At 42.2% G+C, this 23,998-nt stretch overlaps 4 protein-coding genes across 9 annotated transcripts in view; 3 read left to right on the forward strand and 1 right to left on the reverse strand.

The window, feature by feature from the left end:
- LOC118219608 (cytochrome P450 2K1-like) lies at positions 1-23,139 on the forward strand. 5 transcript variants are annotated; one of them, XM_035402922.1, is made up of 11 exons: positions 8,756-9,403; positions 10,575-10,717; positions 12,943-13,147; positions 15,390-15,552; positions 16,096-16,245; positions 17,245-17,405; positions 18,652-18,837; positions 19,467-19,608; positions 19,715-19,899; positions 21,213-21,354; positions 22,656-23,139. In XM_035402922.1, exons 1-11 carry the CDS (start codon positions 9,380-9,382, stop codon positions 22,841-22,843), a joined length of 1,689 nt encoding a protein of 562 aa, XP_035258813.1. In that variant the 5' UTR covers positions 8,756-9,379; the 3' UTR covers positions 22,844-23,139. The 5 variants fall into 5 exon arrangements, with proteins under 5 accessions (XP_035258817.1, XP_035258816.1, XP_035258813.1 ...); XM_035402925.1 differs by lacking the exons at positions 8,756-9,403; positions 12,943-13,147 and adding an exon at positions 2,372-2,509 and having other exon boundaries at positions 10,513-10,717; XM_035402924.1 differs by lacking the exon at positions 8,756-9,403 and having other exon boundaries at positions 10,597-10,717; positions 12,948-13,147.
- LOC118219617 (cytochrome P450 2K1-like) overlaps positions 1-23,998 on the reverse strand; it is a 607,214-nt gene that overhangs the window by 569,789 nt on the left and 13,427 nt on the right. The window lies entirely within an intron of this gene.
- On the forward strand, positions 6,055-7,278 carry LOC118221651 (histone H2A-like; the record flags this gene model as incomplete). Its single annotated transcript, XM_035406909.1, has 1 exon — positions 6,055-7,278. A coding segment is annotated over one exon (384 nt), but the record flags the coding sequence as incomplete, so codon positions are not given.
- LOC118219661 (histone H4) lies at positions 7,316-8,225 on the forward strand. The gene has a single exon (XM_035403003.1). It carries the CDS (start codon positions 7,858-7,860, stop codon positions 8,167-8,169), a length of 312 nt encoding a protein of 103 aa, XP_035258894.1. The 5' UTR covers positions 7,316-7,857; the 3' UTR covers positions 8,170-8,225.

Consider the following 23,998-nt stretch of genomic DNA (forward strand, 5'->3'; position numbering starts at 1 on the left):
TGTAACCGAACCTCGAGTGAATCCAACGGAGCTTTGAAAAGCCGTGCTTCCGGGTTGTTCGGACCTGCAGAGGTTGTGCTGCGGTTTTCTCTTGGATTCAGCACTATGTGCAATACGACGAGAGGCACCTGAACCTTTGTATAATATATATTCTAATGTGTGTGTGTGTGTGTATATATATACATACCACTGTACATATTACATGCATACATTTAGCTAAGACCCCGTTTAAATACGCTGCATCTCATAATAGAAGCAACTGCCATTTCCCAGTGATCGTTGGCTTTTACTAATTGTTTTTCGTAATTAGATCATTTAACCTAATGTAGCCTAAGGGTGTTAATGTGGAAATAAACCTGTATTCACGTGTGAAATCCACATCCAGTATAGATCTGAACATTTTCTGGCCCATCATATACATCTTGGCAGTGAAATCGTGTTATGTGGTATACAATAGTTATTAACCGGACTATCATTTCAAGTAATGCTGCTGTTCAACGGATGCTTTCTGAATAAAGGAGTAAAAATACATACTGCTCATAAAAAGTACCATGATGTATATATAGAAATAATGCGAGGTTTTTATGTTTGTTTCATATGTTGATATGTGTGATTGCTTTTTGGATTAGCGGTAACTTCATAATGCCTGTAGTTTCAATTGAGCGATTTTTAGAACCGCTGAGACAGTTCTATGCTGTGAGTGCCATTTGAAAATTGTCCTCCTATTTTATTGGACGAAATCCCACTAACACTGCAGCCAATGGGTGAATAGAGTGTTGCTATAAGAGGGACACTCCTCGATTCTGTGTTATTCTTTTTTTCTTCCTCGTACAACTAGAGTGAAAATGAGTGGACGGGAAAAATTCTTTAATTTTTCTCAAGATTGGCAGAATGAGTGGCCGAGGAAAAACTGGCGGGGGTTAACTCGGATCACTGCATTAACTGTATCGTTGCGCTTAAGTTGGTTTACTGAGTGGATTCGTGTGTTGAAAAAAGGGAGAAAACAAAAAGAAACAGCTAAAATCTCCCCAGGCCGCGGCCGTAGCTACGGCTGCGGTCTGGCTGAGGAAATAAAAATAAAATAACAAACATGGCCTCCTATGCCTCTCGGTTCGCCCAACACTGGGCGAGGTTAAAATATACCAGAGAAGGTGAGCCCCCTTCCCGTGATCAGGTCGGGGAAAAGTTACTTTTCGCATCAGGCGGCATTAATGTCAAGGATGTATATTCTTTCATTGCGTTGCCTAATGGGAAAGATTTTGAACTTTGTTTTTTCCACGAAGACGCCCTGAGGCGCTTCATGGAGACGGCATATGCAAAATCAAATGAAGTCCCTTGGAGCAATTGGACTATCGATTCTTCTATAGCTATAGATACCATCAATGTTGTGGTAAAATTTTGGACTGGCCGAGTGTCGGACCATGATATTGAACTTTTTCTAATGAGACATGGCGATATCCTGCAGGCCCCTTACAAGCCTGTGGACCGTTTTGGAATTTGGTACGGGGTTAGGAAATACAAACTCCAGTTAAAAAAAGACGCGAATGGTCATCCCATAACATTACCTAATTCCATATCTCTAGGCCCTTACAATGGCCGTGTGATTTATTCTGGGCAGCGACAAACTTGCTTCGTCTGTGGTGCACCTGACCATCAGGTAAAGGAGTGTACCCAGATGAAGTGTTGGAAGTGTGGAGGATTGGGTCACAAGGCCAAAGATTGCAGCAATGATTCCCGGTGCAGCCTGTGTGGAGGAGTGGGGCACACTTATTTTAAATGTCCCCATTCCTACAGCAATAAAGCAAAAAACCAAAACCGAGCCAGAGCCGAGGACGAGCAGCAACCGCGTCAAAACCAGCAAGAGCCACAAGAGAGCGCCAGAGAACCGCAGACCGCAGCCCAACAGGAGCCACTGCCAGATGGCAATAACACTCAATGCGCCACAACCAGGCAGCAGCTGCCAGAGAGTGGAGAGGAGCGCAGCTCTACCGCCCCGCTGCGGAGAGGGACACAGCCAGTCGCAGTAGGAAAGGACGAGGGGCGACTGGTGGTAGGCAGAGGCAGCTTCATTTCCGTCCTGAGGCGACAAGAAGCTCCAGGAGGAGCCCAGCAGCAGGCAAAGCACACAATACTGGAGGGAGAAAGAGTAACATCCACCATAGTCCAGCAACAGAGGCCGCCGGATGTAGAGAGGGAGCTGAAGCTCCTGTGCGCTGCGGAAGTCAGCTTACCCTCCACGGATGGAGGGTCACATAGCCAGTCCTCCACCTCCTCCTCCTCCTCCTCTCCTAACTCCTCCGGGACCGGAGAGGGCAGTGGAGAGGAGGATGAAGATGACGGCGAAGTATATGACTCCGCCAGTGAAGAACCCGACTCTCCGGACATCCAGGAGTTTAGTAGCGAACCCGCTACCATACGATTTTGTGCGGAGAATATAATGCATACACAGATGCAAATGGCCAAATCACCACGCACGTCGACAAAGAATGTTCCTGTAACTGGACAGCAAGTAAGTGCCACAAATGTCGATAACATTTCTAGAGCTGTTAATAAACGAAAGCTTGTTTTATCAAATGAAAGAGACCGAAAGAAAATGGACACTAAAATTAGTCCATGAAAGAATAATGCCTGCCTCATAAATACACTCTATGAGTACCCTTTACATGCATGTTTGCACGTTGAATGTGAGAGGAGTGCAATCGATTAAGAACAGGCACCAGAAATTTGATACGTTGTTGCAAACAGATTTTGATGTTTTATGTTTACAAGAAATGAGGCTTTCAACGAGCACGGATGTAGAGGACGTTAAAAAGATTTGGTCAAAAGGGTCCTGCTTCATCTCAATTGGTGAAGATAAGGCTGATGGGATTGGAATCTTTTTTCGAAATAAGGTTACTGTTACAAGAAAACGGGAAATTATCCCAGGCAGGTTATTGGTTTTAGACTGTTACCTTTTTAGTAAAAAGATTAGAATAATTAATGTATATACTGCACCAGATAGAGTGAAGAAAACCCAACTGTTTAGCAAACTTAGAAATTTTTTATGTGCAGGGTGTCCGATTGTGGTGTGTGGTGATTTTAATGTGGTGTTAGAGGAGAAAGATATATATTCACACAGACCTTTTTTAATGACGAGAGAAAGAACCGCTCTAAAAAAAATGTTGGAAGGAACAGACTTGAGGGATGCTTTTAGAATTTTACATCCAAATAAGGTTGACTTTACTAGACATGACAAATATACAAGGACAGGGATTGATCGAATTTATGTAAATAGTAACTTTGATATATGTGATTACAAAACTAAACTTCTTGTGGAATCTGATCACTTGGCTGTTACAGTGCAGCTCAAAATCACAGGTGATCCCAAGAAATCCTATTGGAAATTAAATACTCAGTGTCTTGATAATTTAGAACTAGTGTCAGAGTTAAAACTTGAAATCGACAATATAAAGAACTTGAAAATTCTGACAAAAACAGCCATTGAGTTGTGGGAAATTTTTAAATATAGGATGAAGGACTTTTTTAGATACAAGTGTAAAAGTCTAAATCAGGAAAAAAATAATAAATATGACCTGCTGCTCAAAAAATACATAGAATTGAACGTAAAATTGAGTAAAACAGACTTAGAATTTACTGAAATGTACAAAATAAAAGATGAAATTGAATATATGAACAAAGATTCTCTACGTGGTTTACAGGTACAGATAGGAAGCAATATGAATGTCAAAGATGCTCCTAGTGCTATTAATATTATAGCTCAGTTTAAAGATAAGCAACAACAGAAATGTATTAAAGCAATAAGAAATGAAATGGGTATTGTTATTGAAAAAGAATGTGATATACGGCATACTGTCAAAAACCTGTGTCAAAAGATGTATGCAGATATTGAAATTGACAATGATCTGTCTCAACTCTTTTTAAATTCAATTAATGATGGTCAGTGTCTTAATTCTGATGACTTGGAATGCCCTATTCTGCAAGAAGAAGTTGAGCTGGCTATTTCACAGTTAAATCTAAAAAAAAGCACCAGGTAAGGATGGTTTGCCAGCAGAATTTTATGTGAAATGTAAGAAGGAAATCTCTGGTTTTTTAACCCAGGTCTTCAATGAAGGCATTTTAAAAGAGTATATGTATGATTCCTTTTATGAAGGTATAATCACTTTAATTTTCAAAAAAGGAGATGAATATGATATTAACAACTGGAGACAATTAACTTTAATGAACTTGGACTATAAGATATTTGCTAAGGTGCTAGTAAATAGGTTGCAGGATAGCCTGGATCTGCTTATAGAAAGAGAACAGACCTGTGCTGTAAAAGGAAGGTTAATGTTTGATAATTTATGTATGCTAAGGGAATGCATTTCTAATATGGAAAAAGAAGATGGTTTTTATATTATTGCTTTAGATCAGAAAAAAGCTTTCGATTATGTCTCAAGGGAATATTTATTTGAAGTTCTGAAAAAATATGGATTTCCGCAAAACTTTATTAAAATGGTTAGGTGTCTTTATGCAAAATCCTTAGTCCAAGTGAATGTAAATGGACAGCTGACAGAATGTTTTGAAGTTCATAGAGGGGTGAAGCAAGGATGTCCACTAAGTGCTGCTCTATATGTGATTTCAATCAGCCCTTTGGTTAAAATAATTCAAAACGATAAGCGATTAGAAGGGATAAAGGTTGGGAATGAGAGAGTTATCATTTCAGCATATGCTGATGATATTACTGTGTTTGTAAAATCACAAACAGAATTGGATATTATATATGAGCATTTTAAAATTTACGAAAAAATATCCGGAGCAGTTTTAAACCATCATAAATCAGAAGCTGTCTGGATTGGTAATTTAAGTAAACAGTTCCCTATACACATAGATGTAAAAGAAGAAATTAAGGTATTAGGTATCTATATTAGTAATACTGATTGTTGTGAATCAAATTGGCAAAAAAAAGAAAAAGAAGTCAAAGATGAAGTTCTAAAGTGGTCTGGTAAAAACACAAGCTTTAGGTCTAGAATAGGTATATGTAATTTGTTAATCCTGTCAAAAATTTTCTTTTTAAGTTCAGTGTTTCCACCAACAGAAAAATATATAACTAAGATAAGTAAAGAGTGTTGTAAATTAATATGGGGAACGAATAGAGTCACTCGGAGAGAATTGTTATTTAAACCCAGAAAATTAGGAGGATTGGGAGCAATAGACGTAAGTATCAAATTAAAAATAGCAATGTGTAAAATTGTGGCAGGTGGAATAAACAGACAAATTAGCTGGATCGGTAACATTACTATTTGGAAAAAAAAGATAGGAAGAGCGAGAACCGGACAACCTTATTTTAAACTTCTGTATGGTGATTTTGTAGACAAGTTTAAACATTTAAATATTGACTGGTGCCATTCTGAGAATAAGGTCATATATAATTTAATAATTAATGAACTGTATGGTGGAGTTATAAAGTACAGATATCTAAATATTTTAGAATGTGAAAGAATGGTCGCACGAATATGGAGCAAAAACATTTCTGAAAGTATGAGAGATATAGCCTGGCTAATATCAGTGAGGAGATTGCCAGTGAGAGCTGTTGTAAAATGGAGTTGCTTTGTTACAACGAAATCCTGCCCAATGCCTGATTGTGATGCAGATGAAACTTTGGAGCATCTGTTGATTGAATGCAGTAGATCTGAAAAAATATGGGAACAAATTAAATCTATTGGTGTTAATATTTCAATTACACCCGAAACTGTGTTTTATGGAATGATATATAACATTGATGATAAACTTAAAGATTTATACTGGTTAATAATATGTCTAGTGAACCAGCACATATGGAAAACGCGAAGTAAAATGACAATTGATCACATCTACGTGTCAAGCGAATCTGTATACAAGAACATTTTAACAGAACTGAAACGTCGAAGGACAATTGACATCAAGCACGGCAATGCAAATCTTTGGCAAACTCTGGACTTTTAATATAGAAGATGCTTTACCTAATGTATTTAGATTTTCTTGTTTATGTAATTGTTTGTAATAACTTGTATAATTGAAATAAAGTTTATTTAAAAAAAAAAAAAAAGCAAGACTGGCGGTAAGGCGAGAGCGAAAGCAAAGACTCGTTCATCTAGGGCGGGACTGCAGTTTCCAGTAGGTCGCGTTCACCGATTGCTACGTAAAGGAAACTATGCTGAGCGTGTTGGTGCTGGCGCTCCAGTATACTTAGCTGCCGTGCTGGAGTATCTAACTGCTGAGATTTTGGAGCTGGCTGGTAATGCGGCCCGCGACAACAAGAAAACTCGCATCATTCCCAGACATTTGCAGCTGGCAGTGCGTAATGACGAAGAGCTGAACAAACTGCTTGGAGGCGTTACTATCGCCCAGGGCGGAGTACTGCCCAACATCCAAGCTGTTCTGCTCCCCAAGAAAACCGAAAAAGCAGTGAAGGCAAAGTAATTTCTGTTGCTTTCACGAGGACCATTCTCCCAAAGGCTCTTTTAAGAGCCACTAAATCTGTATCAAATACGCAAAACTACCATTACAACCAATTCGACTTCATGATACTTTGTCTTGTTGTATTGCCCAGTGCCGATACTTCATTCATGTGGGGCCTGGGAACCATCGTACCTCGGCTGTTGCAATCGCACGTGTGGCCGGTAAACCATATGACAAAACTGAAAATGTGATGCTGTCCAAACCACAAAGTATCTTATGAGCCACTTAAAATGTGTCTGAGCAAATCTCTCCAGGTTATAATTGCGTGTCTGTGTGATTTGTGTTTAGGGGAGAATATGTCACGCTCCAGTGTAGTTCATGGAATGACTGGTTATTCTCTCCTATCGGTGAGCGTGTAGGTGTCTCGAAAATTGTATTTTTTGTTGCGTGGATTCACTTTATGTACCCGACTGAATTAAAAGCAACTCTCCAGTCCCTCGTCAGAAATGAAATGACGGTTCAACCTGATTGGAATATGCCAGGAATAAACTTGGATGGATACAAACTTGATGGATACAATCAACCATTTCCCTTATGAGCGAAAGGAATATCTATAGTTATTTTAGCAACCACCTACAATATTCTTGTTATGGACATTTTTTACTTCCACCCAGTTTAGTATTTCCGTGGTCTGAAATACACGCATTTGTGGCAGCCAGTAAATCAGTAGGAATATTCGATGCATTTCAGTCATTCTTTGAAGTGGTAGTGAAAAAAGGCCCAATGGACACCTTTGAATTTGTAATTTACTTTAGTGATAATGTGAATTTTGTAACATTTAATTTCCTCCAATAATTGTCTTTGTTACGCATGTGGAAATAAAGCATTTGGGGGGGGGGTCAGTTGGGGAATTTATTTTTAAATTACTGGTTATTATTCTTCATTTGTTTTGGAACATTTCATTTGTACACATTTTGGGAGCTTAATCGCTTAAAATACTGTTTAATAATAAATTCACAACACTGTTACAGTTACGCCTTGGCAGGACGGCCTGCCTCATACCAATATTCACTTAACCACTCCAAATGTAGAATAACGTAATCTTGGTCCACCCAGACTACTAGAATGGCTAGTGAGATGCTAGTGTTCTGTCCTAGCTTTGTGATATTAATTTGTATGCATTCCAGTTTTAGTAATCTTAGAATCAGACGATATTGCCTCCAGATCTTTTTTATTCAAACTACTAGTTCGGTGTGCAGTAAGTCTTTATGCTCTAATACTCGGAAGTCTTGGAGTGTGGGAGGCGGGCTTTAGCTAGAGCCACCGCCTCCTTGATACGTGGCTTCAATCAGGTCGTCTTTGCGCACATAGATACGCGCTGTTACGCAACTGGAGATCATTATTTCTCGTACAGAAATTATATCGTCTTGTGTGCAGAAAATGAGTGGTCGAGGAAAAGGCGGGAAAGGTCTTGGGAAAGGAGGCGCCAAGCGTCATCGCAAAGTTCTTCGTGATAATATCCAAGGTATCACTAAGCCAGCTATTCGTCGTTTGGCTCGCCGTGGAGGAGTCAAGCGTATTTCTGGTCTCATCTACGAAGAGACCCGAGGAGTGCTAAAGGTGTTTCTGGAGAACGTTATCCGCGATGCAGTCACCTACACCGAGCACGCCAAGAGAAAGACCGTCACCGCTATGGATGTGGTTTATGCTCTAAAGCGTCAGGGTCGCACTCTGTACGGCTTTGGTGGGTAAACCTATATTTCAGAAATGCGTTTTGCATCTACCCAAAGGCTCTTTTAAGAGCCACCCATATTCTCTATTGAAGGCGTCAAGCTTATCCGTTTATTAACCTATATTGACCTTGTAATGGCAGTGCACACCCTAGGTGGGCACAACTCCCCCACGGGAAGATGCAGCCCCCCACCCCCACCAGGGACAGTTCCATGGGATCTCATGCCAGCCCCCCACAGAACTGCACACCCAAGGAGGCAAAGTCAACTCTGGCCTCTCACTCCAGTCAGACAAAGGACATGGCCCCAACTCACTGTGGACTCCTCTGCTTTCCCGATGAGAATCTCTGATGGGTGCGCAGGCAAAATGGGAGCCTCCTCTGATGGCTCCCAGGACACAGGAGGGGGATTTATGGCCATCCACACCTCTCTGCACAGTGACTTTTGGAGTGGGGAGAGGGAACCCAGAGTAGATGGAGGATCCAGCCCTGTCACCATCAGCTTGCCTTCTGTTTCTGTCAATCCTGGACCAACTGCAGTCACAATAATAAAATACATACGCACATTTTGTGCTGCATTTAATTATTTATGCGCACATTTCATGATGTATTTATTTTATTTAATTTTGTCTGAAATATTCCTCCATACCTTTGGAGCCCCCTCTTTCATTTCAGGGTTATTCAGCTGGGTCTGAAAGCATCCCACCAGAAACAGACTATTGGCCATTTGATCACTGTGGGGAAAAACTCAAAGACTGGCTACATCCAAATGGATAAGTGTTCTAAGTTGTTACGGGTTTCGGAGTACATGTAGATGGCCAAACCAACAGATGGACAGGATTGGACTGGATTACATACCGTGCTCTTGCAGAGTGTCTATAAATATGGGTGAAATTTCCCGGTCTCCAAACTCTTTAGCGTATTTGACCAGCGCCTGTTTGACCGTCTTGTAGCCTGCCTGGACAACCACGTAGAAGTTGACGTCGACTACTTCTTCGCGTGTTTCCAGCTTGTACTGACTGTACTCCAGCCGTAATCTGTGACTTCAGAGTGATTCTCATCTCTGTGGTAACGGCGACGTCTCTGATTGGTGGAACTCGCTGTAGGATTGTGGGTAGCGTAGTACTTTAACTGACTAAAACACGATTTATTTAAAACGAAGTTGAAATCGAGTGGAAGTGTTGAGCCAATTACTACCTCACCAAATTTAAAAGTGGCAGCAGAATATACGAGATGCAGCATATGCAAAAAAAAAAGGTATACTTATTTGGATTAGCAAACTTTTTGTAATTTGTATTTTTGTCCTAATATTGTAGCTTGTTCTTCCCCCAAGTTTGACTTGGAATAAATTAGGTCAGAATAATGTTCAGTGTGTGAACTGAACTGTGTTCTTGACTTTAAATAGCTGTACGAAATGAGTATTGTACCTTATTGAATCTGTGTTTTGTAGTTGTTACAATGACCACGATATACACTTTTGTACGTCGCTTTGGATAAAAGCGTCTGCTAAATAAATGTAATATAATTCATACGGCAGGTTTTCACTGTTGAAATTGAACACCTTAGGGAATTTACTATTTAAACAATGTAAATTTAGGAATTACTCAATCAAGTAATGCTGCCACGCTGTGAAATATGACCTAATACCCGTTGCCTAATTACACTTCTTGCGTGGGAAATTATCCGCTGAAATGATCTAACAAAATGTATTTCATTGCGTCTGCTCAATGCCAAATGCACTATTTGGAATAGGAAGTTGCGAGCGCGTGATGCATGACAGTGTTTTGCAAGATAATGTTTGCAATGTAACTGACAGCATTTAAGCCTGAAGTTTACTGTTTATGTTGGCGTGAAAACTTGTTTTGTAGATTTGTGGATTAGCTAGGGGACATTCCACTGCCTTAGCCCAACCCACCACCAGTTTTTTAAAGTAAACGGATCACCACTAATTATGATCTGTTCGGTTGCAGTTCGGGAGACAGCTTGTCAGCTTTGGCCCTGCCCACTGGCCTGTGAAACAAGGGAGTTGTGTTTTTTCCCCTTGGCTGAGACTCTGAAGTTCCCCGAAGGACGAGGAGGATCCTTGTTGTTGAGACAGGCGTTATTGCTCTGGAGTGTTGACGCTGTCGATTCTATTTCTCTCCCTCCACCCATCTCTCAAAAACAGGAGAAAACGCAAAGCTCTGCTATTGCTGCTATTAAAATACCCCTTTCACTCTTTCTTTCTCCCTCGTTCTCTGACAAATTAGAGAAAATACTACCTCTGCTACCACTGCAATTTTGTCTGTTTTGTCTCTTTCTTCCTCTCCCTCTCACTTTCACTCTCGCCCTCCCTGTCCATCTATTTTGTGCTTGGGGCTGATCAGTTCAGAAGGAGCTATGTTGGATGGGCTTTTACCCCAGATGCCCCCACTTTTGACACTTCTAGGGGTGGTGCTGGTGCTGTTTCTGCTCTACCTGCTGTCTTCCACCCCTGGGCAGGGAAAAGACCCACCGGGACCCAGACCCCTGCCCCTCCTTGGGAACCTGCTTCTCCTGGACCTCAAACAGCTCCACCTGTCTCTCTGTGAGGTAAGGACAAAAAAAAAGTTGTAGTTGCTACTGCTGCTGCTGCTGCTGCTACTACTACTACTACTACTACAAATAATAATAATAATGTATATGCCACCTTTCATGGTAAGGTATTGAGGATACTATAACAAAAAATTTAAATAACCTCCAAAAAATAATTAAATAATATAGTACAGACATAAAACACATTTGAAATTATTGAAGCAATACGTGACAGGAGGATACTATATAGTATTGAGGATACTATAACAAAAAATTTAAATAACCTCCAAAAAATAATAAAATAATATAGCACAGACATAAAACACATTTGAAATTATTGAAGCAATACGTGACAGGAATATAAAATCTTTATTCCTCGTTCTGCTATTTTGTTTACAATTAAAATTATACAATTATACATATCATTCTCTTCTTTCCACAGCTGACAGAATATGTATTTAGATAGACTTGACTTGAGCAACAAAAACTTCAACAAATACACATAAATGACCATTTAAATGGCAGACGACCTCATGATAAGGACAAGCACTGTTTAAACTTTTAATGCAAAGCTTTGACTGAAAAGCTTTTTTTTTTTTTTGCAGGCACCTACACCTATTATTGAATGCATTATTCTAACGAATGGATTTAAAGGTGTTCTCTGTTTCATGTCCTCACATTCACATGCCCTGGTCGTAAGCGCTTTATCCAAAGCGCTTTACAACTGATGCCTCTCATTCGCCAGAGCAGTTAGGGGTTAGGTGTCTTGCTCAAGGACACTTCGACACGCCCAGGGCAGGGTTTGAACCGGCAACCCTCCGACTGCCAGACAACCGGTCTTGCCTCCTGAGCTATGTCGCCCCATAGGGTACTGATATCTTTGAAAAGCACTCTCGGATTGTTCGTATTGTTAGAGACAATTTTAGGGAAGTGGGCTCGTCTCTGCCCGCATAGCTTTGTGTGCGTGCGTGGTAAGTTCTTCGTTTTTGCCGTGTTTTAGTAGCGTGAGAAGATCCGGACACAGCCAGCCGACACAAGTATTCAGCTTTGAACTTGTTTTATTCTTTGGGAAGTAACTTACGAGCTGTTACTCCAACCTGCAACACAGCACAGTTTATCTATCGCTCGTAAAACTCTGGCAAGCTAGCTATCTTCCCTCCGACGCAATATCCTCACACTACTCTCCCTCCTCTCCACCATCGAGAGAGAACTCCACGCCTCCCCCCCCCCCCCCCCCCCCCCCCGTTTTCTCTTCACCTTCTCACGCACTTTACACAACCACCTCTCTGTACACTTACGGAAGCCTTCCCCCAGTCCAAAAACTATGTAAGTGGATGCAGCAGTTCAGTCTCACATGTCACATGTATGTATGTACATGTGAGTGATTGAGAGAGAGTGAGTGTATAAATTCCCTCCGAATATATTTGGTGTGTGTGTGTGTGTGCGCAGGTGAGGGCTGTGCCTGTGGGGAGGCGGGGGTATGTGGTGTGGCTGGAGCATCGGGGCTGGGGTATTGCTTGTCACCGACAATGACTGCACCCGATCATTTGTTTGCGCATTGATGTGTAACTGTACTGGTGGGGACACTGAGTCAACCCGTATCAGCGTCAATGTTTAATATAACGACGCACTGCATGAGAAATTGTGCACCATGAAATGATCCTGCTGTTTATACACATTACGCAGTAACTGTGCAACCTAGTGACAGTTGTACGTGGTAGGCTGGTCCTGATGCTCCTCCCACTGCATTCTGCATTTTTTTAATGAACTCTGCTTTGTGTGCGCGAGTATTTTGTAACTTTCCTTTTTGTTTGTACGGCGAGAACAAATTTTTTTTTTTTCCACTAAACCACTAAACCTTCCTTCCGGCCCTTTTAAAAGATCACTGGACTTGGTACCGAACATCACTGTCGACACGGTACTGATTTATTAGCTTTGGCCCTGCCCACTGACCTGAGACGTTTTCTCCGCTGAGACTCTGAAGCTCCCTGAAGGAGGAGAACGGTTCCTTGTTGTTGAGACAGGCGGCTGCGTTATTGCTCGGGAGTGTTGATGCTGTCGACTCTTTCTCGCCCTCCTTCCGTCTCTCAAAAATAGGAGAAAAAACAAGCTCTTCTACTGCCTTTAAAATTCCCCTCTCTCTTTTTTTTTCTCCCTCCCTCCCTCCCTGGAAAATAGTAGAAAATACTACAGCCTGCCTCTCTCTCTCTCATTGTCTCTCTTTTGTGTTCGGGGCTGGTCAGATCAGAGGGAACGATGTTGGAGGGGATTTTACCCCAGATACACCCACCTGTGACCCTTCTGGGGGTGGTGCTGGTGCTGCTTTTGCTCTACCTGCTGTCCTCCACCACTGGGCCTGGAAAAGAACCACCGGGACCCAGACCCCTGCCCCTCCTTGGGAACCTGCTCCACCTGGACCTCAAACAGCTCCACCTGTCTCTCTGTGAGGTAAGGACAAAAAAAAATGATTGTGATATAATGATTATTATTATGAATATTACACTATTACAATTACTACCTCTAAGAATGCTGAGAAAAAAAGATAATAATAATAATGAAAAAATAAAAAATAACGTCAATAAAAAGATGTAATAAGAAAACACATATACTAAAACAAAACTTTCAAAATTGTCTGAAATCTGCAGAAATTTTAAACAGCTCTCTTTACTTCAGTCCACGTTCCAGATTTGGGAGGGTTCCGGGTTTTACTCAGTGCAGTTGCACCGCTCAGTACAAACTAGCTCAGTAATCCCCAAGCCCCAGGTGTCTAAGAAGGGTAAAGAAATAACTACTCGGTCCGGGTCTGGAAGCAAACTGTTATTGTGAGCCTTGTTTTCAGAAAAGTGTCAGAGGGATTAAATTGCTTACTGACAAAAAGCTGTGGCATGTCGATGACATTTAATCTACTGCCATTAAACTGCGTTTAACCTGTTTTAGAAACAGCTTAATTTTGAATGGATGCCCTGACCTGTGATAACTGGGGACAGTTTGTCCTGCCAGTTTTTTTTTCTCCTTATTCACATACTTGTTTTCCCTTCTCTTTCTCCATTGTCTGAGATTTAGATCTAGTTTCGTCTCACCATGATACTGCATGCTCTTTCTAATGTAAAAAGCAAACAACAAAAAATAAAAACAATTCTTTACAGTTAGATATATTATTACCTCAGGACGCCTAGCACCTCCCCCTCTTCGCACCGGCACTTCCAGAACACGTCTCCTGTCTGTTCTGGCCCCACGATGGTGGAATGACCTCCCTGTGGAGGTCAGAACAGCTGAGACACTGACCCATTTCAAACGACGACTGAAGACTCACCTCTTCAGGCTGCACCTCTCCCCATCCCTCCCTACCCCCCTATAAATGACTGTAAGCTTAGGGTTGTAACTAGGCAGCTGTTTCGTAGGTGACTTAGGTGCATTAACTGTCTTAACGACTACTTGTATTTTTTCCATAGACTGCGTTGTTGCCGTTCTCGTTGTTAGTGTTAATCAGTTTAACCTTCAGGGTCCAAGTTGAACTATGCGGTTGTTCCCTGCACTTCTCTCTAGGGGTTTTGTCATACTTGTTCCTGGTTATGGTTATACACTTTGTTGTACGTCGCTCTGGATAAGAGCGTCTGCCAAATGCCTGTAATGTAATGTAATGTAATGCATATATTTGTGTTTAGGCATTTGGGAGATACTATAATCCATTACATTACAGGCATTTAGTGCTTCACAATATACCTAAAGTGTTTTTTTTTTTTTTTTTTTTTAAGGAGTTCAAAACGAAGGCCAAAACAGTGAACTGCAGTGTGTCCAAAGCATAAATTTGACATTATTTTAGGTATTTTTCTTGGAGAAAGTAAGACTGGACAAACATGTTTGTGTGTTGATTAACATAGAGACTTGGGTAAAAGATAATCCCACAGTTTCCTGAAGTAGACTTTGTTATGATATGACTGAACAGGAACAGAGTGTGCCGTGAACCCAGGCCAGAATTAAGCTGGAGAAATTAAGATCTCCAGTTTTTGACATGCAATATAAATTCTGTCAAATAGCCAATTCAGATCATTGTGCTCGATACAATGGGGAGATGTAGCTGGGTGTCACTGGCATCAAAGTGAAAAGGTACATTAAGTTTGCAGATAATTTCACCTAAATGAAGCATGAACAAAACTGGAACTGGAAGTCTTTGAGGAGCACGAGTAGAAGTTGCTGCAGAGGATGTTACACCTCTGAAAGGGGAAGAAAATAGTTCACGAATACACACACAATGCTGTTAAATAGGAATTTTCTGTTAAATAGGTAAGAAGAGAACTAGTTCAGAGCTATGATCAGCTGTTGAGTCTAATAATTATAGTAGAATGGATAATGGTATCAACGGCAGCACTTCCTAAAAGGACAAGTATAGAGCATTCACCTTAGAATTTAGCAAGAGATCATTTAATACTTTTTGAAGCACAGTCCTGATTATTGATGTTCCTTCAAAATGTTTAAAATAAAAGTCAGTATTGAAATGGGTTTGTAGTTCATGAGAATCAATAATAGTTATTACTGTAATTTTCAGTCATGTTGTGAATATTCATGTTTGTCGTTTATGAATAATTGGACAAACAATACTATTATTGACAGCAACAATTGACTGTGGCTTAGGTACTGTCACAGAGGAAGTGCTGCTCAAATCCTGTTAATTTATTTTCTGTCTCTACAGCTGTCCAAGAAATATGGATCTGTGTTCACCATATACTTGGGCCCCAAGAAGGTGGTCGTCCTGGCAGGCTACAAAACGGTCAAACAGGCGCTGGTCAACTACGCTGAAGAGTTTGGAGACCGGGAAATTTCACCCATATTTAGAGAGGCTCTGCAAGGGCACGGTATGTAATCCAGTCCAGTCCTGTCTGTTTGTCAGTTTGACAATCTACGTGCACTTCAGCAAATATAGTGACCCAGAACATTTATCCAACTGGACATCGCCACAGTCTTTGAGTGTCCAAGCATACCTTTTCCCCCACACTGATCAGAGGGCCAATAGTCTGTCTCTGGTCGGATGCTTTCAGACACACTTGAATAGCCCTGAAATGCCCACTAGCAGCCTGCTGTTGCAGAATCAGCACTACAGCAGTGGGCTATTGGACAGTCAAGGAAAGGCATTCCAGTGGAGGATCAGCTGTTAAAATTAGTAGTTGGGGAAACGGTCTGCCACCCGACCACTTCAGTGCTGATTCTTACAACATAGGTGCACCGAGGGCTGACAGTGGCCCAACCATTGGTGCTTGCTAGCTGGGTGCTAGCGAGTGTTTCTCCTATGTCTTACTGCTGAACTGTCTTCCACATTTGCATTTGTTTGCACAAATGATTTCAGACCGACAGATTTCAAGGCTGCAAGGCCCCCCCTGTGGCGTTCTGCCCTCTCCCAGGTGTGCTGTTCTCCAACGGAAACTCCTGGAAAGAGATGAGACGCTTCTCCCTCACCAACCTGCGCGACTTCGGAATGGGCAAGAGGGGGAGCGAGGAGAAGATCATCGAGGAATCCCGCTCCCTCATCGAGGTGTTTGAGAATTTTAAGGGTGAGAGAGACATATAGAACTGGATTCAATCAACATTTTATTTTGAAATAGCCAGTCATATTTTGCAGCACTAATTTCTGCAACTTCTGCTATCGATCTCGGAGAGACAGTTATGTGCTGTCCGCCCAAGCACACGCCCAAGTGTCAGTCACTGCCTCTATTCACACTCTGAGGAAGTCAGAGAAAGACACTTCACATGCCGGCTAACGTCATTTTAATACTTGCATACTTGACAGGGACAATGCGCTGTAATCACATTTCTGTAAAATGCACCTGGGAGTTAGCCAGGGAGGCCAATTTCAATTTGTAGTCCCTGGGCTACGTGTTTTAGCTGACGGAGGAAGACCTCTCGTATGCACCTTACGGCATCCAGTCAACAGGTGCTTAATCGACCAGCAGGGGTCACTAGAGAGCGATGAAATCCACACTCCTAACGGGAGCACCGCCGGAGGAAATCCACTATGAACACGGAGAGAACATGCTAGCTCCACAGAGAGAGAGGGTCCGGGCCAGCTGTGACTCAAACCCAGAAACCTCCTTCTTGCTAAAGATTACGCCACCCTGCCTTTCACTCAACCAGTCTGAGGGGGGCGGGGGCGGGGGCGGGGGGGTCACTGGTGGACTGACTGAAACCCTCACATTAATTAATACATTTTTTTGCAAGAATCAATTGTGTTGTGAATGCTAAAAAATAGATTCACAAATTTCAGTTTCCTGTACCTTTATGGAAATAAATATAGTGCTTATCATGAACTTAAAATACATGTTTTCAGACTTAACTGATGCAGATATTGGTTGTGACAAGAAGCAGCACACTGGGTCCTAGAAACTTAGAATCCTCTGCCAGAGATTAGAATCCACTGTCCAACAGCTTACCTGTGTGCAATTGTTTTATTTAATCGCTGGAGACCTCAAGTTCTTGAGTTTGGAAGAATGTGTTTTATCCTTTAAACTCTTGACAAAACTGGAGGGTTTTCTTAACTTTTTTTTGTTCTTTAGGTGAGCCTTTCAACACCGCTCAGCCAGTGAATTACTGCGTCTCCAACATAATCAGCGCCATCGTCTACGGCACCCGCTTTGACTACGCTGACCCCGCCTTTCAGAAAATGGTCGACAGGACCGGTGAAAACATCCACCTGTGTGGCTCCGCTGAAATACTGGTAATTTTTACTAAGTTAGAAATTTTAACCTTTTTAATTCTTTCTGGATTTGATGGTAATACAACATTTGACCCAAGTGGCTTAGTTGGTAAAGGCTTGAGCCACAGGTACAGCTATGCTCCATTGCCAAGACATTACAAGCTGTAGCCTGGGTTCTGTCTTTAGGGATCTATAAGAGTCCTTTGTGGTGAGACAGTAGATTTTTGTCCACATTCCAGGGTTACGGTGGGTTAAGTCAACCAGGGTTCCTCATGTTACCCCTCTACATTAGTTCTTTTTTATTGACACATCAGGAGCCCATAGGCCACCAGTTTTTCTCAGTGAGAGAGATCTTTCTCCAACTGTCAGTTGCAGCTCTCTACTCTATGTGCTCTGCAGTTCTGTGGAGAAATAGAAATAGTTACTGGACCACAGATGAGTACACTGTGTTCTGTGTTGGTCATTCTAGATGATTCTGTGCTTCCCCAGCAGTTTGGGGAAGGCCATTTCCTGTTTCAGCATGACAGTGCCCTGGGGCACAAAGCAAGGTCCACATAGAAATGGTTTTGTGGAAGAACTTGACTGGCCTGCACAGAGCCCTAACCTCAACCCCATCCAACAACTTTGTGATTAATTGGAAAGCCAACTGGGAGCCAGGTCTAGTCGCCTCAATCAGTCCCTGACCTCGCTAAAGCTCTTGTCTGAATGGAAACAAATCCCTGCAGAAATGCTCCAACGTCTAGTATAAAGCGTTCCCGGAGGAGTGGAGGTTGTTATATAGCAGCAAATAATGGACCAACTCGATATTAATATCCATAAAGTCGTTGCATGCCAGGTGTCCACATACCTTTGGCCATGTAGTGTACATTAGGTAGCTAGATGGCCAAAGTTGAGTACTTGGGGGGAGTAGTTGGGGTTGAAGATGGAGGAGGAGACTTCTTTGAATGTAAACACAGGACCTCAGCAAGGCTTTAAAAAGCTGCATAATATGCCTCTAAGGACTACCCTCATTAGTTTGTTTTAAGCTTTTTGGAGTTCTCCTTGTTCTTTTTGTTACTCATCGCATGAGGCTGTGCAGGTGTAATCATAGTGGCACTGAACTAGTGATGTAGTTAATGTCCTCATGGTCGCCTTATCAACAGGAACTTTGATATTCTTCTTAGAAAACTTTGAATGGACCTTCCCAATGACAGAAAAGGCCATAGATTCACCTGTCCTTTGTAGTTCTGATCCTGAGCTGTTTTTGTTTTTTGGCTGGTTACTGCAGCTGTACAACATGTTCCCCTGGCTGCGCTGGTGCTGTGGCTGGTGGCTGGTGAATCGGACCCAGATTTTTAAGAACGACGGATACAACCTTGAGGAGATTATGGGACTGGTGCAGGGACTGAGGGACACACTCAACTCCCAGGACCTCAGGGGATTTGTGGACTCCTTCCTGGATCGGCAGCAGGAGGTATGGAGAAGGAGAACCGGACCGGGACTCAACTGAACCATACTCTGCGTCGTTCTTAACCACAAGCCTTCATCGCATTACAGTAGATTCACTCAGCAGAGACTCTCATCCTTTTATCCTGTACACTGTTGCTCTTGAATGGACAGCTTTGGCAGCTTGCTGGTGCCGCACGCACACAAATATTATTTCAAACAGTTGTCATGTAGCTATTCTGTCCAGTTTGTTCAAAGTCTCAGTTTCGATTAAAACACAAAAATATGGCGTTACCTTCATGGAGTTCTAAGCCTATCGTTTCTATAACTACAGCGTCCACAATTATCCATTCCGCACCCAATAGGCTTTTGCAGGCTAAGATGATATTTCACCTAGCAAAATTGTTGGAAATCGGTTGAAGAGTAAGCTAATAAATCTCTGGATGGAATGGGAAGCCAGTTTTACTCTTGCAATCATTCAATCTTTTTGCTGCGTTTTCAAACTCCTGCATTGGCTTTCAGAGAAGTGGCAAGCAAGTAACACATTCATCATTTGCTGAAATACATCTTCTACATCTTTAATAAATTGTTTGTTCAACCAACTCTTTATTTTATTGTTCATGGTCTCTATGGTGTTCTGTACCTGTTCTCTCTCAGGAGTCAGACCAGCCAGGTTCCTACTACCACAACAACAACCTGAAATTTACCATCTACAACCTGTTTGCAGCAGGGACGGATACCACTGCAACCACCCTGAGATGGGGTCTGCTGCTGATGGCCAAGTACCCCCACATACAGGGTGCGGAAATACACACACACACACAGAGTTGTGCCTGGATTGTTGTTAAGAAAATGTATGCTTTTTCACTGTCTCTCTCTCTCTCTCTCCCTCTCTTGGGGTGCAGACCAGGTTCAGGAGGAGTTGAGCCGGGTCATTGGGGACCGGGAACCCCGGGTGGAGGACCGGAGGAACCTGCCCTACACAGACGCCGTGATCCACGAGATCCAGAGACTGGCTAACATTGTACCCATGAGCCTTCCCCACACCACCAGCTGTGACGTCACCTTCCAGGGACACTTCATCAAGAAGGTTCTATCACCCACCTCGCCTAATCTGTATCCTTCCCTCTCTCCCTCCTCATCTCCTCTCTTCTTCTCTCACATTTGTTTTCTCTTTCCATCCCTCTCTTCCTAAGCTGTCTGGTTAAATGGCTGCAGGGCTCAATTATGTACAGTCTTTTCTGAATAGGGCCGGTGTGGGTGCAGGTTTGTGTTTTAGACCTGCACTAAGTCACCTATACTTATCAAGGTCTTATCGCATAATTAGGACACTGGCATAGAATTGCCAAATCACAAACAATTGTAAAGATTGCATGTATGCATAATCAATTCTACACAGCATAGACCAGATTATTTCTGATGCGTTTATTCACGATGGTTGGCACATGCAGTCTTCGGCACTTCATCCAGAAACACTTCTTTCATGACCTCAACAAAATAAATAAATGGAGGAATAGCTTTATTCTGGTTGTGTCCCAGCCACAGATGGTCCCTGAATTCGGTGCTATGCTGTGTGCCACAACTGTGCCAAGTTTACATAAAGCAGATTTAAATGAAGATGCAGCTTAGCTTGGAGTCAGTCGCGAAGTGGGACTTGATTGCAACGCACATTTCTGTGAAGGTTTTTAAGTTAGCTGGTGACAGGCCTACTGGCTAACTGCCGATGTTGCTAAATTTAGTGTATCACAGCCAAACAGTAGCTAGCTATTTATTAACACATAACGTGAAACTATCCTCCTGGAAGGAGGAATAAGGCAAGATTTAGTTAGTCTATTGTGCCGATCGTATCAGATAGTACACCACTTTCCAAAATCTCCTGTATCATACACAGACACAGTCCAGTCATCCTTAGTGTTTGTTTATAGCATTACCCAAATAAATGATAATCATAATTTATTGCCTCAAATTACCATTATTTGATAAACAGCCTAGTTTATATAACTGTTGTATGTGAGCACTCGAGGTGGTGCACTCAAGGTCATGCTGTTATACTGCATATTAGCTGGCGGCCTCGTGCCTACGGTCAAATCACGGGCACTCCCACTCGTGTGATATCGCTTAAACAGCAGGAGATATTTACAGATCGCAGGAGTTACAGTATGTATAAATATCCAGAGTTATGTTCAGATATCCATAGTTATGTACAGATTGTAGGAGTTACGTACTGATAGCTGGACTTATCATAAGGGGTCAACACCCTTATGATGGTAGATGTGGCCTGGGAGTCTGTTGGTCCGAGATCAGATGCTGTGGCACTATGTGTGTGTGTGTGTGTACGTGTGCAATTATGGTGTTTGCGTGCGCGTGTGTGTGCGTGCGTGCATGCATGCATGCGTGTTACAGGGAACTACAGTGGTCCCACTCCTGACGTCAGTGCTGCAGGATGAGGAGGAGTGGGAGACCCCCCACAGCTTCAACCCCGGCCACTTCCTGGATGAGAAGGGCTGCTTCATCAAGAGAGACGCCTTCATGCCCTTCTCTGCAGGTACAGCACAGTGCAGCACATGGCAAAGCAAAGCTCTCTGAACCAATGCAAGAATGCAGCAGATATGACACGTAAGCTTCCTGATCCACAGGTTGCTGTTTTCAGTCAGAGGAGGGACACGCTTCAGTTTGTACTAAGAGTAGTCTGTACCTGTATTTAGTTACTGTGATTAGAGATAATCATAGTACCTAAATACAGCTACAGGAGAGAGAGAGAGAGAGAGAGAGGTAATCACAGCACATAAATACAGCTATAGGAGAGATATAATCACAGCACCTAAATACAGCTATAGGAGAAAGAGAGAGATAATCGCAGCACCTAAATACAGCTACGAGAGAGAGATAATCATAGTACCTAAATACAGCTACAGGAGAGAGAGAGAGAGAGAGAGAGAGAGAGAGAGAGAGAGAATCACAGCACATAAATACAGCTATAGGAGAGAGATAATCACAGCACCTAAATACAGCTATAGGAAAGAGAGAGATAATCACAGCACCTAAATATAGCTATAGGAGAGAGAGAGGGATAATCACAACACATAAATACAGCTACAGGAGAGAGAGAGATAATCACGGCACCTAAATACAACTACAGGAAAGAGTATACCTTTCTCTCTCTCTCTCTCTCTCTCTCTCTCTCTCTCTCTCGGGGTGGGACACGCTTCAGTTTGTACTAAGAGTAGTCTGTACCTGTATTTAGTTACTGTGATTATCTCTCTCTCTTCTGTAGCTGTATTTAGTTGCTGTGATTATCTCTTTCTCCTGTAGCTGTATTTAGTTACTGTGATTATCTCTCTCTCTTCTGTAGCTGTATTTAGGTGCTGTGATTATCTCTTTCTCCTGTAGCTGTATTTGGGTACTGTGATTATCTCTCTCCTGTAGCTGTATTTAGGTGCTGTGATTATCTCTCTCTCCTATAGCTGTATGTAGGTACTGTGATTATGTCCCTCTCTCCTGTAGCTGTATTTAGGTGCTGTGATTATCTCTCTCTCTTGTAGCTGTATTTAGGGACTTTGATTATCTCTCTCTCTCCTGTAGCTGTATTTAGGTGCTGTGATTATCTCTCTCTCTCTCTCTCTCTCTCTCTCTCTCTCTCTCTCCTGTAGCTGTATTTAGGTGCTATGATTATTTCTCTCGTTCCTGTAGCTGTATTTATGTGCTGTGATTATCCCTCTCTCTCTCCTGTAGCTGTATTTAGGTGCCGTGATTATCTCTCTCTCTCCTGTAGCTGTGTTTAGGTGCCGTGATTATCTCTCTCTCTCCTGTAGCTGTATTTAGGTGATGTGATTCTCTTCGTCGCAGGGCGACGGGCCTGTCTGGGAGAGAGCCTGGCCAGGATGGAGCTCTTCCTCTTCTTCACCTTCCTCCTGCAGAGGTTCCGCTTCACACCACCACCAGGGGTGTCCAAGGACGAGCTGGACCTGACTCCATCCGTGGGGTTCACCCTCAGCCCTTCCCCACACCTGCTGTGTGCTGTGAGCCGGACCTAAACCCCACTCCAGCTGATGGGTGTGAACATCAGTTCTTTTGTTTTTCACCAAACCTTTCTTTGATCAGTAAATGTTTGTAAGCCTTGATAATAAGTGCTGCTAGATTTAATAGGTTCAGCTGATTCAGATTCAAACCAAAGAAAACAAGGGCTCACTGCCCTCATTCTCTGCACACAAACCCTCATGTTCTTCTCAACAAAACTCAAGCTGTTTTGAGTGACTATCAGACATGTAATAATTAATTAACTGTGCAAACTGTGTATTAACCTTTGGAAATAAACGTTTAAAAAGACAAACCTCCTGTCTGCATTGACTGTCCGTGTCTACCTCATGTTAAACTTAAACAGGAAAAAGCCCTATGTAGGATCTCTTGGACACATTTGTTTTTTAACCTTTTTGTTTACAAACAGTTATTCCTGCTAAGTTTTCTTTTGCATCTACTGTTCTGTAGGCTCATGCTTCTTTCTCCCTTGAATAATCTTTGTATGTTTTCTTATTCATTTAATATATTTGTACTTAATTCTGATTGAATCACAACATTCATTTTGTGAAGCTTCAGGAAGTAGACTTGAACTTGTGGGTTCAATTCTCACCTATGGTGATGCCATCGTACCTTTTGCGGAATGGTACTTAACCTGAATTGCTCCAGCCAATATCTAGCTTTAAATAGAAATATGTATTGTATGTAAGATCTTCAGATTTCTCCAAATAAGAGCATCTGCTAAATGTTTAAAATGTAAAAGTAAAGGATAACCCTTGTGAAAAATACCCACAAAGGCCAGTGAAGGGAGGATTACTGTCTGCAGTGCAAACTTGTGCTGTGTTTCAGTAATATTCCCACTGGCCAATGTGATTGCAATAAGCTTTTACTTTGTACCTTGCAAACTAGCTATCTGCACTTCTTTAGTGGGGCCAAATTAGCTCAGTCAGTACTAAGTGTCAGACTTTAAATTTGTGGTTCCAGAGTTCAAGTCCCTGTTTGGGAAGGGTGTTTGACATACATCAAATGGTGTAAATAGCATGTGTTTCAAATCATGAAGCTTCATGTGTACATTTCAATGAAATGTCTCAGATTAGGAATGATTTAGGGTGGCAGTGGTCCCAGATAGACAGATGCACCCGTGAATGGCACCCATCAAGAAGGACATTACCTGG

The sequence above is a fragment of the Anguilla anguilla genome, chromosome 2 (assembly GCF_013347855.1).
Source record: "Anguilla anguilla isolate fAngAng1 chromosome 2, fAngAng1.pri, whole genome shotgun sequence".
Taxonomy (NCBI): Eukaryota; Metazoa; Chordata; class Actinopteri; order Anguilliformes; family Anguillidae; genus Anguilla; species Anguilla anguilla.

What these genes read in the sequence shown, in the direction of transcription:
- LOC118219608 (XM_035402922.1), top strand. Translation starts at nt 9,380, where the DNA reads ATGCAGCATATGCAAAAAAAAAAG. An exon ending in AGAGGCTCTGCAAGGGCACG is followed by an intron (nt 15,553 to 16,095) that starts GTATGTAATCCA and finishes GCCCTCTCCCAG; the next exon opens with GTGTGCTGTTCTCCAACGGA. An exon ending in CTTCATGCCCTTCTCTGCAG is followed by an intron (nt 21,355 to 22,655) that starts GTACAGCACAGT and finishes TCTTCGTCGCAG; the next exon opens with GGCGACGGGCCTGTCTGGGA.
- LOC118219661 (XM_035403003.1), top strand. Translation starts at nt 7,858, where the DNA reads ATGAGTGGTCGAGGAAAAGGCGGGAAAGGTCTTGGGAAAGGAGGCGCC.